At 35.3% G+C, this 16,887-nt stretch overlaps 1 protein-coding gene across 6 annotated transcripts in view; it reads right to left on the bottom strand.

Moving 5' to 3' along the window:
- Window positions 1-1,962: 1,962 nt before the first annotated feature.
- KLHL28 (kelch like family member 28) overlaps window positions 1,963-16,887 on the bottom strand; it is a 29,732-nt gene continuing 14,807 nt past the window's right edge. For all 6 annotated transcript variants that reach the window (XM_039257430.1, XM_039257432.1, XM_039257427.1 and 3 more), the window contains 3 exons: window positions 10,093-10,536; window positions 7,975-8,183; window positions 1,963-6,506 (listed from right to left, as the gene is read on the bottom strand). In XM_039257430.1, coding sequence (XP_039113361.1) covers window positions 6,343-6,506; window positions 7,975-8,183; window positions 10,093-10,536 — 817 coding nt within the window. In that variant the 3' untranslated portion in view covers window positions 1,963-6,342. The remainder of the gene's footprint in view (window positions 6,507-7,974; window positions 8,184-10,092; window positions 10,537-16,887) is intronic.

The following is a 16,887-nucleotide window of genomic DNA, read 5'->3' as shown; positions in this document are numbered from 1 at the left end:
ATAATAAAACATTAAAAAAATAAAAAAATATTCCAGAAAAAAAAAAGGTAGGGTGAGTAGATGAAGTAAGATTAGCAAAATTAATTAGTAAAAGGTTAATTTTTGAAGCCGGGTGATGGGTATATGGAAGTTCCATTACTATTAAAATGAAAAAAAGAGAGCCTGGAAAACATTAAAACCCACAAACTATTCTATCTTATCACAGAACATCCTTTTATCCCTAGTCTTCAGAGCTTGGACTCTTCATTGTAATAGCTTTTTGCATCCTGTTATGAGTCTATTGTACAATCCACTCATCACACTGTCTTCCAAATTAAAGTTGAAAGTTCTACTCCCATTACTGCTCTGGCCCCAACCAAGAGAACCATCCAGTAATTTTACTAAAGAACAAAAGAAGCACAGCTCAAGTTCTGCCAGGGTAGCACTCTTTCTTCTATTCTCTCTCCCCGGGGGGGGGGGCGGGCAGGAGGAGGGAATTACGTGTATTTTAACTTCCTCAAGCAGATTGCAGAATATGGCTTGTTACTCCTTTGTGCCATCATGTTTTACACATACTAACCTATTTTTTTAAAATACTTATCACTTCTTTAAATTTTTATTTCTTTTTTTATTTTATTTTTAATGTTTTATGTATTTCTAGGAGAGAGAGAGACAGCGTGAGCAGGAGAGAGTCAGAAAGAGAGGGAGTCACAGACTCTGAAACAGGCTCCAGGCTCCGGGCTGGCAGTCAGCACAGAGCCCGACACGGGGCTCGAACCCACGAACCGCGAGATCATGACCTAAGCGAAAGTCGGACGCTTAACCGACTAAGCCACCCAGACGCCCCGATTTTTATTTATTTCTGAGAGAGAACGTGAGCAGAGGAGGGTCAGAGAGAGAGGGAGACACAGAATGTGAAGCAGGCTCCAGGCTCTGAGCTGGCAGTCAGGACAGAGCCTGACGCGGGCCTTGAACCCACTAACCGTGAGATCATGACCTGATCCGAAGTCGGTCGCTTAACCGACTGAGCCACCCAGGTGCCCCTACTAAGCTCTTAATAAACATCTGCTGACAGATTTTGGACACTTCTGGGTAACATGAAAGCTATCTGTGCATGTCTTAGACATCACACACAGAACTTCAAATGCATCGTCAAGAAATCTTAATTTCAGCATTTTAATAGGTACTCCTAAAGTGCTTATTTGCATATTGTATATCGTCTATAATAAATACTTCAGTATGTATGTTAACCTTCTACTTAAATTCTAGGAGTTGCCCTGTAAGAATGCAGTTTAGGGATAGCTAGCTGATATTTTAACCAGGAAACCTCTATTCAAGGCAGCTACAAACACTTTGGTAATCCATAATTTGATCAACATCTAATGTTTTGCTCATGTGTATTAAATGTCAGGGACGTTATTGGGGAATAGTGCCTCACAGACTAACATAAAATCAAAAAGTTGTTCCTATTGGTGAAATTACCAGTTTCAAGATCTGTGGATTGCCTAATAATAGGAGATATTTCCAATCCTTGCATGGACAGGTTATCTGAATCCACTCGGACCTATAGTTAACAACTTCCTTAAAGATGGCACCTGGGGCTTAATCCCTTGTTTACAGAGCCTTCTGCTTAGGAGGATGACTGGTTCTGGCCATAAACCTAACAGAATCCTCTGGAACACTGCCTCGTCTGCCTCAAGTAAACCCCTCTTATAAGGCAAGTTAAAGAATCTAAAAGGATAGAAAGCTGGGACTGCATTAAACTTACAGACTGAACTCTTTTATGCCAATTTTGCTAAAGAATGTTTCTTTAATAAGTGTCTGAACATGTGGCAAAATTTAGCACAACACACGTTTTCATTATAACCCGGTTCCATACCCACCTCAACTTTTGGGGCCACTACCTGCTTACCAAGAAGCCTCTAAGAGTTGAGAATGACAAGGTTAGCTTGGGTCAGTTGAAAACATTTGACACATATGAAGTCATGTTTCCCAAATTTATTTTAAACGTTTCACATTAAATGAAATTTAACCATAGTCATTACAGAGCATCACCACAACAGTACACACAAAGAACTTTTAAAATAAAAGACAAAAGAATACAACCTTCAACAAGTTAAATGCCACTTTACCATGTAAACAAAAATAAAACCCTGATGCTAAAAAGATACATATTCAGAGGTAAAATACATTTACAAAAACATTTAAACATTAACATAATCCACAACTAGATCACATTCTTTGCAAGAGAGTACAAATAGTAGTACTCTACATCTACAAAATTTCAGAATCCTGTTAAAATCAAAACCATCTCTGGTTTATGATACAGCACAATTCATAAGGCAAAAATAGAGGCATTATCATCCAGTTCTTTAATTTCACTTGTATTTTAAGGCAAACTTGGAACTTTTTGCTTAGTATTTTAAAATAAACGGGACTTACACATAATAACTTGACAAAATTAACAATAAATTATCTCTAGCTAAATATGTATAATATAAAAGACATGTGGATAACAATTTTTCTCTCTACAGAGATGTAAACTGGATTTTTACTGACTCCATATTCACACCAATAAGAAAACTTGTAAACCTATAGTATTTAAAACAATGTATTTTTCACTCTTTTCAAATGTGCATCAACACTGAATCAATATACTGTAAGTGAAAATCCAATATGTATCCAGCCACAGAATAAATGTATCTAATTAAACCAGGTCTAATTAAAGTGCTGTTTTACAAAGGAAAAAAAAAAGATTGAGAAGTAGAACTGGATGTTAACTGACATGTGACATCTTCTAATTTCTTTCAGACTACAGAGGTTATAGAGGTTATCACAAGTTTATTGAACTTTTAAGCAGTATATTTATTGTAGAATCTGATTTTCCTGAAAATGAGCACTTAGGTGACAATACCAGAAATCCAACACCAAAATTCAAAACAAACACAGCATTATAGGTACATATACTTCTTCAATGTTAGCCAGAGCCTTGATAATATAGTTAATAATTTTTTAAAGTTTCTACAATTTTGTTTTTCTAAGAGAAAATATATTATCCAATTCCAGTAAGTTTAGAGTTCTAGAAATATTAGGTTTTCTATCATTCTGTTTAATGTCAATAAAACCTAATTGGACACTAAAGCACACAAATGTTTATACATAAATTGGGTCTCTAATCACTTCTGGTGATATTGGCTATAAGGAATTAGATTCATACTTTTCCAAAACAGTTATTTGGGTACAGGTGTCCCTCATCATACTTTACTTGTTGAGTAAAAGACTGTATCTATTATTTGTAACATTTCTAGCCCCCACAGAATCAGGCACAATGCCACATACATACAGTAGACCCTCTATAATTTGTCAAGGTAGCAATATAATTTTTCGAAACCTAATGCCATTGTCCTATCATTAGATATCACTTCCTATAGTTTAATATTCATTCATATTTAAACAATATTAGCAATAACCTATGGAAACATCCTTTGGGCTACATTAAAAACCACTGAAGCTCTATTACCATATTTGACAAAGATTAAATAGCCAAACATTCCTACCAGATTAAGTCTTTATAATTATAGAAGGCAATCAACTTCTTCTAAGTGATTAGATTAATATTTCCACTGTCACCGTTTCCCCCAAATATTTCTGAGCAATCTTAAATAGCTTTCTCCCCGTTGCCTGAGTATATAAAATTATTTCTAATACCATTTATAATCAAACATTTTGATGAGTTCTGACATGAAAAACATGTGACTTTAAATTCACAATTTGTCAGCCAAGTATTCATGATGAAACTTCTCGGAAATCTATACAAGAAGGTCTATTGTAAAGTTATCAGTTGTCAGGTTACAATACCTCTGGTTGTTATGGATAGTACCATAGGTTTGGTAAACCCAAAATTAGCTATTTCTAAAGTCTGGGGTGTTTTTTTCTTTCTTTTTACAGGTTTTTATAATTTCTTCTCTGGTATATGGTTTCTACTATTGCCTAAGATGTTTCACATTTAGTCTTTAGCAAGATAAAGTTTATAGAGTTTTCCAAAACAATGATCAATATATACCTTTGGTCTAATTTACCAAGTGATTCCATGTTTAATAACAATTTGATAGTGGGGATAATACATGAGTAAAACATTATTAAGATGTATAATACAGCTCTGTTTACAATCAAAATAAATTTCTATTGTCTTTCAAATTCCCTTATATTCTGGGGAGAGAAGATTAAAACAGTATAATAGAATGCATTTAATAATATAAACAGAAAAAGTATTGAGTAGAGAATTAAAAATTAAGTATGTAATGAAATCTATTTTAAATTATTAAATTGCTTTTCTAGGCCAATCACAATAGTGCACCTTGATTCTATTCAATAGATTTATTCAAATCAATTAAAAAGTTATTGCTATATATCATTATGTTATTCAAACAAGCAACATAGAAAATACTCAATCTGTCATTTTTATTAGTAGCTTCTGTTGAATTCTTAATTGGAAGAGACTAAAAATCACTTGCAAGGTTTTATAATCTGTGCAAATACTAATAAAGCATACTACTTACATGACTAAAGATGATTTTATATAGTTTTGCACTATATATTTAAATCTACACTGGCAGTTTATGGAAGAACAAGAAAAACTGCAAATTGCCAGGCAAAAACAGTTTCCAAAAAGTAACATATTTGCTAATGAATGAACCTATGTTTTATAATTACAGATGGCTTCTTAACAATAGTTTGGATTATGGCACTTAAGAATGCAGTATGATTTTTTCTTAGGAAACAAATGTACACTGGTTTTGCAGAGACAAAAGAGATATCTCTTTGCAGAGATAGTAAGCAGGTTAAAAAAGAAATCAAGGAAACAACACAACTATAGTACCAAAAATATAAGTACCGACATCCTAATAAAATGCAAATAGGTTCAAGACTAACAGGTATTTACTAAATCATGCTAAAACAAAATGAGCTAACCACTTATTTTAAGTAAACTATCACTGGCTATAGCAAACAGTCTTTCTTGTTTCTTTAGTCAAAGTAGAACCAAATTTAGAACCATTACTCAAGTAAACATCGAGTTCCAGTTTTCCTCAGTAACTTTTTAAAATATTCAATTACCTAAGAAGTGTACAAAGTAATGCATTAACTTCCTAGTGCTAAATTTATATTTAATGCATTTATTTGTTTTTAAGAAGGACATAAAATATCTAGCACAAGAAGAAAGAAGATAAAAATACATCTTTCTTTAAATCACTATTCAGGAACCATGAAAAGCATAACATAAGCCATTTAGATGATTCTTGGATGTTAACATTAGCATAATTGCTAACATTTTTAATAAGCACAAATGAACCAAGTCAGTAAAAAAAATGAAAAAATACTATCAAAACATGTCATGCATATCTCATACTGAACATTCAAAAGAACGTTATTATAGCCTTGTTATATATCCTACAGTTAGCACCATTTTTATATATGAACACTTTGAAAAAGCAACCAAAGGACTTAAAAAACTAAAATGGTTATACGGATATATGAAAAAAAACAGTAGGTACTAAAGATGGTACTGAACATTTGTCAAATATTTACACATCAACACTGGGAAGCCTGCTGTACTACGGAAAAAATAAAACTGAAACTGATATGCTTAACTCTTTCTATCCATGCTTAGGGTAGCACAGGTGGGTAATTAAATTCATCCAGCCTTAACCTACCCATAGGAAGAAGGCATAAAGAGTAAATATCTGACTTCTTAAAATGAGCCCCCAAATATCACAATAGTAAAAGCATTTGTTCTGCAAACTTCTTACATCCCCATTCCTAAAGACATTTAGTAGGAAGAATGTCCAGATGGCTCACTATTGTATATAATTTACAACCCTTAAAAGTACCCCTTTCAAAAAAGCAGCCCTTTATTTAAAATGTGAAGCATATAAATTAATATCCAACAGACAGTATCAGCACTCTGTCTAGTCATTCAATACACTCCAACATCAAAGCATCTCTCATCCTAGAAAACCATGGTGCATATATTAAAAGAGGGAGATCTAAATTTTTTTTTAAGCAGCAAGATTTTCTCTACATGTACACTTATGAACATAAAACGGCTCTATCCCAGGATTAGGAGGGAAAAAAGTGCACAATTAAATCGGCGAGATCTTTCTTTCTTTTTTCTTTTGATAATTGATTCACTGTGTAATCAAGAGCAACCAAAGCTACTTATCAGTTCAGAGTACCCAAGAGCTGGGTCTTCATGCTATTTCAAGTTAATAAGAAAGTAATGTAGCTTTTGGATTTCAGAAAATTGGGCATCCTTTCATGCAGCACAAGGTTCGTTACCACACTATTTCCACAAATCCACACTTGTCAAAGTGCAGTTAATCCAAAGTTGCAGCGACAGTATATCATGCCAGCTGAATCCAGCCACGTATCTGAAATAGGATCATATTTCTGCACAGTATTCAGATAGGAAGACCCTGAGTGACCACCAACTACATAAAGGTAGTTATCAATTACTGCAGCACCAACTCCTAGAAAAGTGGGTAAAAAGAAGGGACAAATGTTAACCATGAAGTAGACTTCTCACTAAAACTAAATTTGTATTTTAATGTTTTCTTAAAATATATTTTGATAATCTATTATTAATTATACAAGCAATATAGCCATATATACTTACTAGGAAAAAAATCCTTTAACATGAAAGCAAGAGTTCAAGTCTTCCTTCATCTCTCTTCCCTAATCCTATTCTCCCTCTCCTCTACCACAGAAAAATATGAAGAGTATACTATACGTCTTTCCCTCTGCTTTGTCAATTTATATTTATATATTTTCAACAAAACATTCATTTTTATCAGGTTTTTAAATATCTTCAAATGTTTGAAATCTGTATTGAACTATATAACTTAGACTTTAAAAATTCTAACATATATACTGCTTTACACAGTTCTAAAGAGAACAAGGCTACCCAATATTTTTTCGTATTTTCATTGTTTTATGGTGTTCTCTCTTACGCAAGGAAGCATTTCCATCAGCAACTTACAATCTTCTCCTTAAAATAAAAAGATTTGAGTTTGGCTTCAAAGATAATTTCCTTTCCTCAAAGCTTTTTTTCTCTCTAGGAACACTGAAATCCAACCTTTTCTAGATTGTCAAACTCCTTCAGTAGGTAAAAACATTTGAAAGTGAACATATAAACTGATGTACAACAACAACAAAAAAACAGAACAATGCAAAGATTCTGTGTGTGTGTGTGTGTGTAACATATAAAAAGATAACATTTGTGGGTGCCTGGATGGCTCAGTTGGTTAAGTGTCTGACTTGATTTCAGCTCAGGACACGACCTTGCAGTTTGTGAGACTGAGCCCTCCATGAGGCTCTGTGGTGACAGTACAAAGCCTACTTAGTATTCTCTCTCCCCTTCTCTCTCTGTCCCTGCCCCACTCACTCGTGCTCACTCTCTTTCAAAATAAATATTAAATAAACATTTTTAAAAAGATGACATTTGTTGTATGGACAGAGGAACTTCTGTCAGATACATTCTATTCCCACCATTTATTATTTTTTTTAATGTTTATTTATTTTTGAGAGTGAGAGAGATAGAGCAAGCAGGGGAGGGGCAGAGAGAGAGGGAGACACAGAATCTGAAGCAGGCTCCAGGCTATGAGCTGTCAGCACAGAGCCAACATGGAGCTTGAACTCACTCATGACCTGAGTCGAAGTCGGATGCTTAAACGACTGAGCCACCCAGGTGCCCGTATTCCCACCATGTCTAAAATTGTGTTCTCTCAACTTTAAGAAATGATAATATGCACAATGGCTTATTAAAATCACAGTAAAGAAATCTATACAGTTTGTCAAATCAGTTGTCTCTAGGGTTGAGCACAAAAGTTTTTTGGCTGGACAAGTAATACTCTATTATATTCCAAGGACCTACTATTCCAAGAATATCACTTCTATAAGAAATATCATCCTATATGTTGAGATATTAGTTATTATTACCTGTTCTGGGTTCTTTCATTGGTCTACACACAGTCCATTGATTTTGATGAGGATCATATCTTTCAATGCTTGACAAATGTGAGACACCATTATGTCCACCCACCACAAAAATAAAGCCTAGCATGACACCCACACCAAAGTGAATCCTTTTATCTGCCATAGATGCAACCATCTCCCAGGAGTCCTTACTTGGATCATAACGCTCCACACTGCAAATATTCACAAAAAAAAGAATTAATTCACACATTCTTTGTGTCACTCTTCCTACCAAAACAAAATTAAAACCTACCATAGTTTTAAAAGTGCAAATAGACAGAAATAAAACAAGAGTAGTTTGACCTGAATGTTTACATTTTGCTGATAAAATTGCAGGGATAAAAGCTTACCTTGTGAACTGAGAGCAAAAATAACGGTATGTTACTCCCTTATATCATACAAGCAGCAAGACATATTAAGGACATGGAGCTTTTGAAATTAGAAAACCTTTGTTTAAGTACTAATGCTGTCTACTTGAGTTAAATGAACCCGAGCTCTAACACTCTGGTTACGTGTATTCCTGTATAACCCATTTCCTCATTATCCTCCCCAAAATGGGGATAATCTAACCTCAAAGGATTCATGTAAGAATAAAGTCAAAGGAGTATGCATGTTCTGAAAGGATTCTGAAAATTACAAATTAAATATAGATGTTTTCTAAGGACGCTAAGGATCTTCCACAGAGCTAAGGAAGAGGGAAGATGAATAAAAGGAAAGGAATTTTTTGTCTTACAGAATTCATTTTACTGCAAAGCATTCATTGCAGTAACCTGAGTGATTTAGAAGAATTTAGGGATTTAAGTCAAGTCTGCGTTCCAGATAACACTTGGCATTTCCAAGTCTGAGTTATGGATATTCAAAACAAATCAGAATTTCCAAAAAAAAAAAAAAAAGCATCCTAGAAAATCCCAGAAGGCCTTTAAATCTGTACTTTGCTCTGAGGTGCACAAAGGCAGGCTTGTTGAGCTTGTTCTGGTCCTAACCTAACTTTTCAAAAGAGCCTGAAGCATTTGAGAGTCAGTAGCATAATTCTAGAGTTCAGAACAGAGACTACAGACTGTAGACTAGAATATAAACTATAAATATTTCTGAAAGAACACCAGAATAAAAGCCATTAGAGAACAATAAACTGTAGCAAGAACTTAAACTTCAAGATCATTACCTCCCATTAGAATATTCAACCTTTTATCTTATAAATTTCTGCCAGCACATTTTCAAAGAATAAAAATGCATGTCTGTGCCCCAAATACATTCCTTCAAACAAAGGCGCAATAAAAAGAAGGAATACTTTAGCTTACAAAGAAATAAAAATTTATAGATGAAATGCTGTTGTGCCCCTACTTATGCAGTTAACAAACCACAACATACTCTTCCATTAAATGCTCTCAATCAATAAACACACACCACTCTAGTTACTATCAGAGATAAAAATCTTTAGAACATCAATTTTCAACAACAGTTCGGAATTATGGTTAATTTTCCATAAGAGCAGTCGCTTTATGCTTTTATTTTTCTTGTATATTTTTCTCCTTTATTCAGAGAATACTACAAAATACAGAAATTGCAAATTCGGACTCCGGCAGAACTCAGGTACATAATGATACACACATGATTATAGAGTAAGAATCCAAAAAGAAATATTTAAATAAGGCTTTATATGTTTATGAGGCACTATAATATATAAGCATATCGAAAGTACATTTTTTACTTTTTATTCTGTTAAGCAACGCAATAACAGACCATTTATACACACACACGCATATTTATGTATATTCAGCACCCAAAATCTAAAGCTGTCTAACTTCATTTCATTTTCAGGTTTCTGAATTTTAAAATCTAGCCCAATTATATTAAATGAATGAATGTAAAATTTATAAGAGGGATTTCTTAAGTCTATATTAAATCATCATGTAAAACAATTACAATTATGCTAGTGGAACAGATTAAATTTCCCAAATGCCTAACAATATTACGTTGAAAATTAAAAAAGGAAGTTCATTCATACATACAAATTGTGTATGAACCATTATTAATGATACTTTAAAAATCTACAAGCATATACAATTTCATTAGGTTAAATACCTGTTCATGTGGGCAGGACCATACCCACCAATGGCATATATCATTCCATCCAACACAGCTGCAGCAAAACAACTTCTTGTTGTAGTCATTGGTGCCACAGGTTGCCATTTTCTTAATTTAGGAATATACTTCTCTACAGATTGTAAGTAAGACTGTCCATCATAACCGCCTAATGCATAAAGTTCTCCTGCAAGTACTACTACTCCAAGGGTACTTCGGCTCTCATTCATTCTCTCGAGAGAAGTCCAGGTATTTGTATCAGGATTCCAGCATTCTACTGAATTTTCATGTTTTCTGATAGTGATGCCAGGACGCACGTTAGTTTCAATACCACCTATAACATACACTTTTTGGTCTAAAACACATATTCCAAATTCATAGCGAGGAATGTTTAGGGGTGCCAAACCAATCCAAGAGTCATTCTGAGGAAAGTACATCTCCACACTAAAGAATAAGCAGAAAAAATTAAATTTTAAAAATCAAAAAGGCTCAAAACAAATAAAACTGTTTACTCTCTTTAGTAATCAGGGACATGCAAATTAAAACAAACCATGACACACTTTCCAAACTGGTAAAAATTTAGTGTCAGATAATAATAACTGTTGGCAAGAATGTGAGCAAGAAACGCACACTCTGTTGGTTAGAGTGCAAATGGCTACAAACTACATTGGAAAACAATTTTACAGTATCTGGTAAAACTGTAGATACACAAATGTTCTGACTGAGCAATTTTCTTCATATGGATATATGGTACTGAATTCCTGTTATAGTCAGTTTTGCACCAGGACATATGTACAGAAACGTTTACAGCAGCACAGCACCGTCATCCATCAAAAAGAGAATGGGTAATTAAGATGTGGTATATCCACCCTATGACTGAGCAATTCCACTCCTAGATATATACCCAAGAGAAATACACACATTTATATGTAAGACTTCATAGCAGCATAACAGTCATCAACTGGAAACAATTCAAGTGTTCATCAACCATAAAACAGATAAATTGTGGTGTATCAGAGAATACAGCAATGAAAATAAATTACAGCTATGTGCAACAGGAATGAAGCTTAAACATCTAACGTCAAGGGAAAGAAGTCTGATTCAAAAGAACATATTCTGTATAGCTTCATTTATAACAAGTACAAAAACATTTCTAATTTCTCAATTAGAAATGAGGATAGTGGTTACCTTTGGGGAGGGCAGGGAGGAAACTCCAGAGTGGTTTCTGGTGTTGATCACATTCTTTCTTGAACTGGTTTGTGACATTCACTTCATGATAACTCAGTGAGCTGTATGCTAGGGATCTGTGCACTCTTCTGTATGTATGTAACACTTTAACTAATTTTTATATTTAACATGTTCATTGCAGAAAGAAAATATTATATAAGTATATATTATATCCATATATAACATATCCAATAAAACTAAGTGAACTACTGCTTCATGCAGTCTCAAAGATGAATTTCATAAATTTACTATTCGGTGAGAAAATACATCTCTGAAGAACATATATACTATATTTATATAAAAATGTATAAAACCTAATGCTATATTGGGGCACATAAATACATCACAAAATTACAATGCAAGGCAAGGAAATAATATACAGAAAATTCAAAATAGTGGTTACTTCTTGGGGAAGAAAGGAGATGTATCAAGGAGGGACAGGAGGACACAAGGTGTAAAGGTATTCAAGATATTGTTAAGAGTCTATTTCTTAAGCTGGTTGATAGGTACTTGGGTTTTTATTCTTTATACTCTGCATGTTTATTATATATGGTCTCTTCCAAGTATACATATTTCATTTCAATGCCTCCAAACTCAATAGAGCAATGGCATAAAAATATGTTTTCTATTCAATATGACCAAAGAACATTCATTCATTCAATAGTTACTGAATGCCTATATACAGTTTTGTTATACTGCTTGTTTTAAAAATATGAATTTGTTCCAATGAGAATCATACATCAGGGAATTATCTAACCCCAATGAGAGAAGTTTCGGTGGGGCGGTGTGGACAAGTCTTGACCGGAGTGGTTTAAGAGAGAATGGTTCAAGAGATGAAGTGAAAACAGTGGATATCAACAACTTTTCTAAGGATTTTACTAGAAAGAGTAAAATAGATATGAGGCAGTTATAACGATGAGCAGAGAAAGACCACGGAGTCCAGGGAAGATTGATTTAATCTGGGAGCTTAAACCAAAGCATGTTTGCATGCTGATGGCAATGATGCAGTACAACGGGAGAAGGTGATATAAGAGAGAGAAGGGATACATGCAAGAGCAGAGTCCTTGTGTAGAAGAGAGAAATGGAAGCTAGGAAGTAGAGAAATGGAGGGAATGGTCTTAAAAGAAGTAAACTGGTGGGTGGATTTGGAGATCAGAAGATGAGGTAGTTATCTTCTGATTGCTTCTATCTTCTCAGCAGATTAAGAGGTAAAGTTATCAGCTGAGAGTTGGAAAGTGAGGGTTGAGGGGGTTTGGATGTTTTCATGCAGAGAAGAGGAGGTATAAAACAGTCCTTGAAGGAAGTGAAGAGTAAACTGGTTAGGGAAAGTAAAGGGGTTGCTGAGAGTGCTAAGGGCCTCAAGTCAGACCACTTAGGATGGGTATAACATGTGTTTCACTGCTCAGGTGCAGCCAGGGCATAAGTAGAGAATTTTAACTAGATTAGTATGATGAAAGGAAAGAAGAGAGCCATGAGTGCATTCAAAGGGATGACTGACAGTGGTGTTTCTGGAATCTAACCTGGTAAGGAGTGAAGTTGAGGACATGTAGTGATCGGTGAGCAATAAAGTTTTCTGATTATAGGGCCAAAGGATTAAAAGTCTTGAGGTGACAAAAAGTAATTGCAATAGATGTACTGAAATAAATAAGCTTGCAAGAAAGGAGGTGGTAGTCAGAGACTGGAATGTGTGAAACCAAGATTTTGAAAGTTTGAAGTCACTGGTAATGACAAAGTTGAAAAGTATGATCATGAGAATAGGTGCCCAAGATAAGGCAGAAAGACGGTTAGATGTGAGATCAAGGAGAGAGGCAAAGTTGTTGGATAACTGTGGATCATACTACGGAGATGCTGAAATCAACAAGAATGTAAGCCAGCTGTAAAAATCTTTATTAAATGCAGTTACTAAAGGGAGAGAAGATACTGACAATAAGAAGAGATATCAAATGATACAGTTTGATGGCAAACACTTGGAATGAGTTGAGATTTTTGAGAGAGGGAGATGAAAACACTTTTGGAAGTGGATATTAAGAACAAAGAAAACACTCAACCTTTAGGACCTGTGATACATGAGGTATGGGAAAACAAAGTTTTGAGAGGGCTTTGGCAAAAACGTATCCGTAAGCATCAGTCATACTTCATAATAAGAAGTTGAAAAGAAAGCGGATTTTTCTTATGATTCAATATGAATTCTATAAGACATGGCAGACAGATCTGAGGAGTCAAAAAAAAGAGGGCTGGGCAATTAAGTTAGATGATATATAGAACCTATAATAATGGGTAATAAAAACTGTATTTGGGTTATATCCCAGGTTCCTGGCAGAGAGCTCCTAAACTTAATTTCCTGAGTGACAGGAATGTCTTTTTTTTTTTTTTTTAAATGAGCCCCTTTCAACCACACTTGAGTTTACGCTACTGAGGTGACTACATGTGGCCACCTAGATAGCTTCAGCATGGGAACAGTAGCCAGAGGTATCAACCATGTGATTAACAGTCTGGAGGTTAAGCTCCATCACCAACAGCCAATGATTTAATCAGTCAAGCCCTTATAACAAAATCTCCATTAAATTCCCTAAACATTGCGCTTTAGAGCTTCCAGGCTGGTGAATACACTGAGATGCTGGGGTGTGGAGGTGGGGGGAGGTGGGGGGATGCCCAGAGAGGGAATGGAAGCACTGTTCTTCTCCCCACACCTTGCTTGATGTCTCTCTTCCATTTGGTTGTCCCTCAGTTATAACTTTTGTAATAAGCTGAAAAAGGTAAGTAAGTACTTTCCCAAGTTCTCTGAGTCATTCTAGCAAATCATCAAACTCGAGGGGGGTGTTGTGGGAATCCCTGCATCTTCAGTCCTCCATAAAGAAATGTGGGTAGCGTGGGCACCCCTTTTGTGGCTAGCATCTTAAGTGGGAACAGTACTCTGAAACTATATCCTTAAACAGTGGGGTCTGGGCTAAGTCTGGATATGTCAGAATGGAATAACTGAACATGCAGTTAGATTAACTAATTGGTGTGAGAAAAAAACTCTCAATGATAATAAGAGTTCAGCTATGATGATGGGTTTTCAGAGATGATTCTTCTAGGTAAACAGAGATACAAGATATAAAGGCATCAGTCCTTATAATCTTTGAGGAAAAATGAATAATTAGTTGTAATGAGAGCTTCTTTCTTAGAATCTGACCTGTAACTTAGAGCACTGAGGTGAGTGATGTCATGAGTGGTGTGGCTAAAAGTCCATTTACCATTTAATGTATTTGCATGATTATTCAAAAATACTTTTAATGGGGCGCCTGGGTGGCTTAGTCGGTTAAGCGTCCGACTTTTGCTCAGGTCATGATCTCGCGGTTCGTGGGTTCGAGCCCCGCGTCGGGCTCTGTGCTGACTGCCAGCTCAGAGCCTGGAGCCTGTTTCAGTCTGTTACTCCCTCTCTCTCTGACCCTCCCTTGCTCACGCTGTCTCTCTCTCTCTCTCTCCTAGAAATAAATAAAACATTAAAAAAAAATACTTTTAATGTACTGCCATCCTTATGACTCCCTATGTGTAAATAGAAACAACACTGTTCTCAGAACTTCCTGAGAACTTCCTTAAGCTACCTACCTAGTCCCTACTTCCCTCTTGTGCAGACCTTCTTCCTTTCCCAGTTAAAGGAAAAACTGAGGCTACTAGAGAGTACCTATCTTAAACTCCTTCTCCTACCCCTCCCCTCTCCAGCAAACTTATCCTCATTTCTGGTCTTGGGGCATAAAGGAGTCCATCTTTCTCATACTTAACATCTAACTTTGCTATTGGTACCAACCCCGTCCTATTTCCTTTAAACTCTTGCTCCATCAATGACCATTCCTCTATCCTATACCTTTACCTTATCCCTCCCTCTTTACTGGCATCTGACAGAAACACAGTCATGTCTCTCTATTCCAGAACAAAATAAACAAAAAGTTCTGACTCTATCATTTTGCCGTACCTCTCTCAACTCAGCCAAGATTCTTCAAAGTCTTCACAGTTTATTTTCTTATTTTATATACACATCTCAATGTGCTATACTGCAGCATTTCTACAGTTATGCTGAAATCAATCCACCAAAAGTTACAAATTATCTCCATATAGCCAAGTCTAAGAGCCACTCTTCTATCTTTATCTTTCTGGAACTTTCTTTGGTGTTTTACATTTTTAATCACATCTTTTCCTTCTTGATACATTTGCTTGGATTTCATGACAGTATCCTCTCTCTTTTTTTCTTCATTTTTAATTTTAACTTTTTAAGGCTGTTAAGGCTAACTTTATTTTATTTTTTAAATTCAAGTTAGCCAACATACAGTGTAGTTTTGGCTTCAGAAGTAGAACCCAGTGATTTGTCTCTTAAATAGGACACACAGTGCTCATCCCAAAATGTGCCCTCCCCAATGCCCATCACCCAACCACCCCATCTACCCATCCAACTCCCCTCCAGCAACCCCCAGTTTGTTCTCTGTATTTAAGAGTCTCTTATGGTTTGCCTCCCTCTGTTTTTATATTTAAAAACATAATAAAACTATTCTCTCTAGATCCTCTAATCTCTTAAGATTGTTCCTGCTGCCCTCATCTTGAATATTAATGTTCCCCAGAGGTTCATTTATGAACCAATCTTTTTTCTGTTTTCTATGTTTTTAATGGGCAGAAAGGAGGGACATTTAAGCCAGTCCAGAAGTCCAGAAGACTTCATGGTTTCTTTACCTCTAAATGTTACTATATATCAATAACTTGAACATTTCCAGCTCTGATCTCTTTGTTGAGCTTTGCAACCATTTCCAGCTAGTGTGACATCCTTCACTTGGATATTTAATAGGCACTTCAAACTCAGTATGTCCAAAACTGAAAAAATTAGTTTCCCCTTTAAAATGGCTCTTTTTCCTATATTCTCTCTCTGTATATAACTATTTATTTAACATCTAACCAAGAAATCTAACTCATCTTGGACATCCCCTCATATCCATGCAACTAAATCTTGTCAGTTTGCTCTCTTAAAACATTTCTTAAATTAATGCCCCCTTCTCTAATTTTGCTACTTCTACCCTAAATGAGGACCTCACTATCTCTTATAATAACCTCTTTCCTAATCACTCAGATACTAATCCTGGCCTCTCAATCTTTCTCCATAGTGCAGCCAAAATGATCTAATATATGAATCTGATCATTTCACTACCCTTTTTAGTTTTTTGATTCACATAAGAAAAATATTCTCTTCATCATGGCACATAATACCTTCTTTAACTTGGCCCATACTGACCACTGTCTACCACTTGCTGGTTAGACTTCTGGACTTTATTTTATTTTTAATTTGTTTTTTTCTTTTATTTTTTAAGATTTTATTTTTAAGTAATCTCTACACCCAATATAGGGCTTGAATTTATAACCCCAAGATTCAACAGTCATGTGTTCCACTAACTGGGCCAGCCAAACACCCCTGATCTTTGAACTTTATACTCTGGAATACAAAACAGCCTTTTTCTTTCTTTTTTTCGAGATTTTAATTTTTTTATTTTAGGGAGAGAGCAGGGAAGAGGGGCAGAGAGAGGGAGAGAGGGAGGGGGGAGGGGG

This window comes from Hyaena hyaena, unplaced genomic scaffold (assembly GCF_003009895.1).
Source record: "Hyaena hyaena isolate Hyena2069 unplaced genomic scaffold, ASM300989v1 scaffold_621, whole genome shotgun sequence".
In the NCBI taxonomy this organism is placed as follows: domain Eukaryota; kingdom Metazoa; phylum Chordata; class Mammalia; order Carnivora; family Hyaenidae; genus Hyaena; species Hyaena hyaena.
Note: the sequence above shows the minus strand (reverse complement) of the source record. Positions and strands in the feature narration are given on the sequence as shown.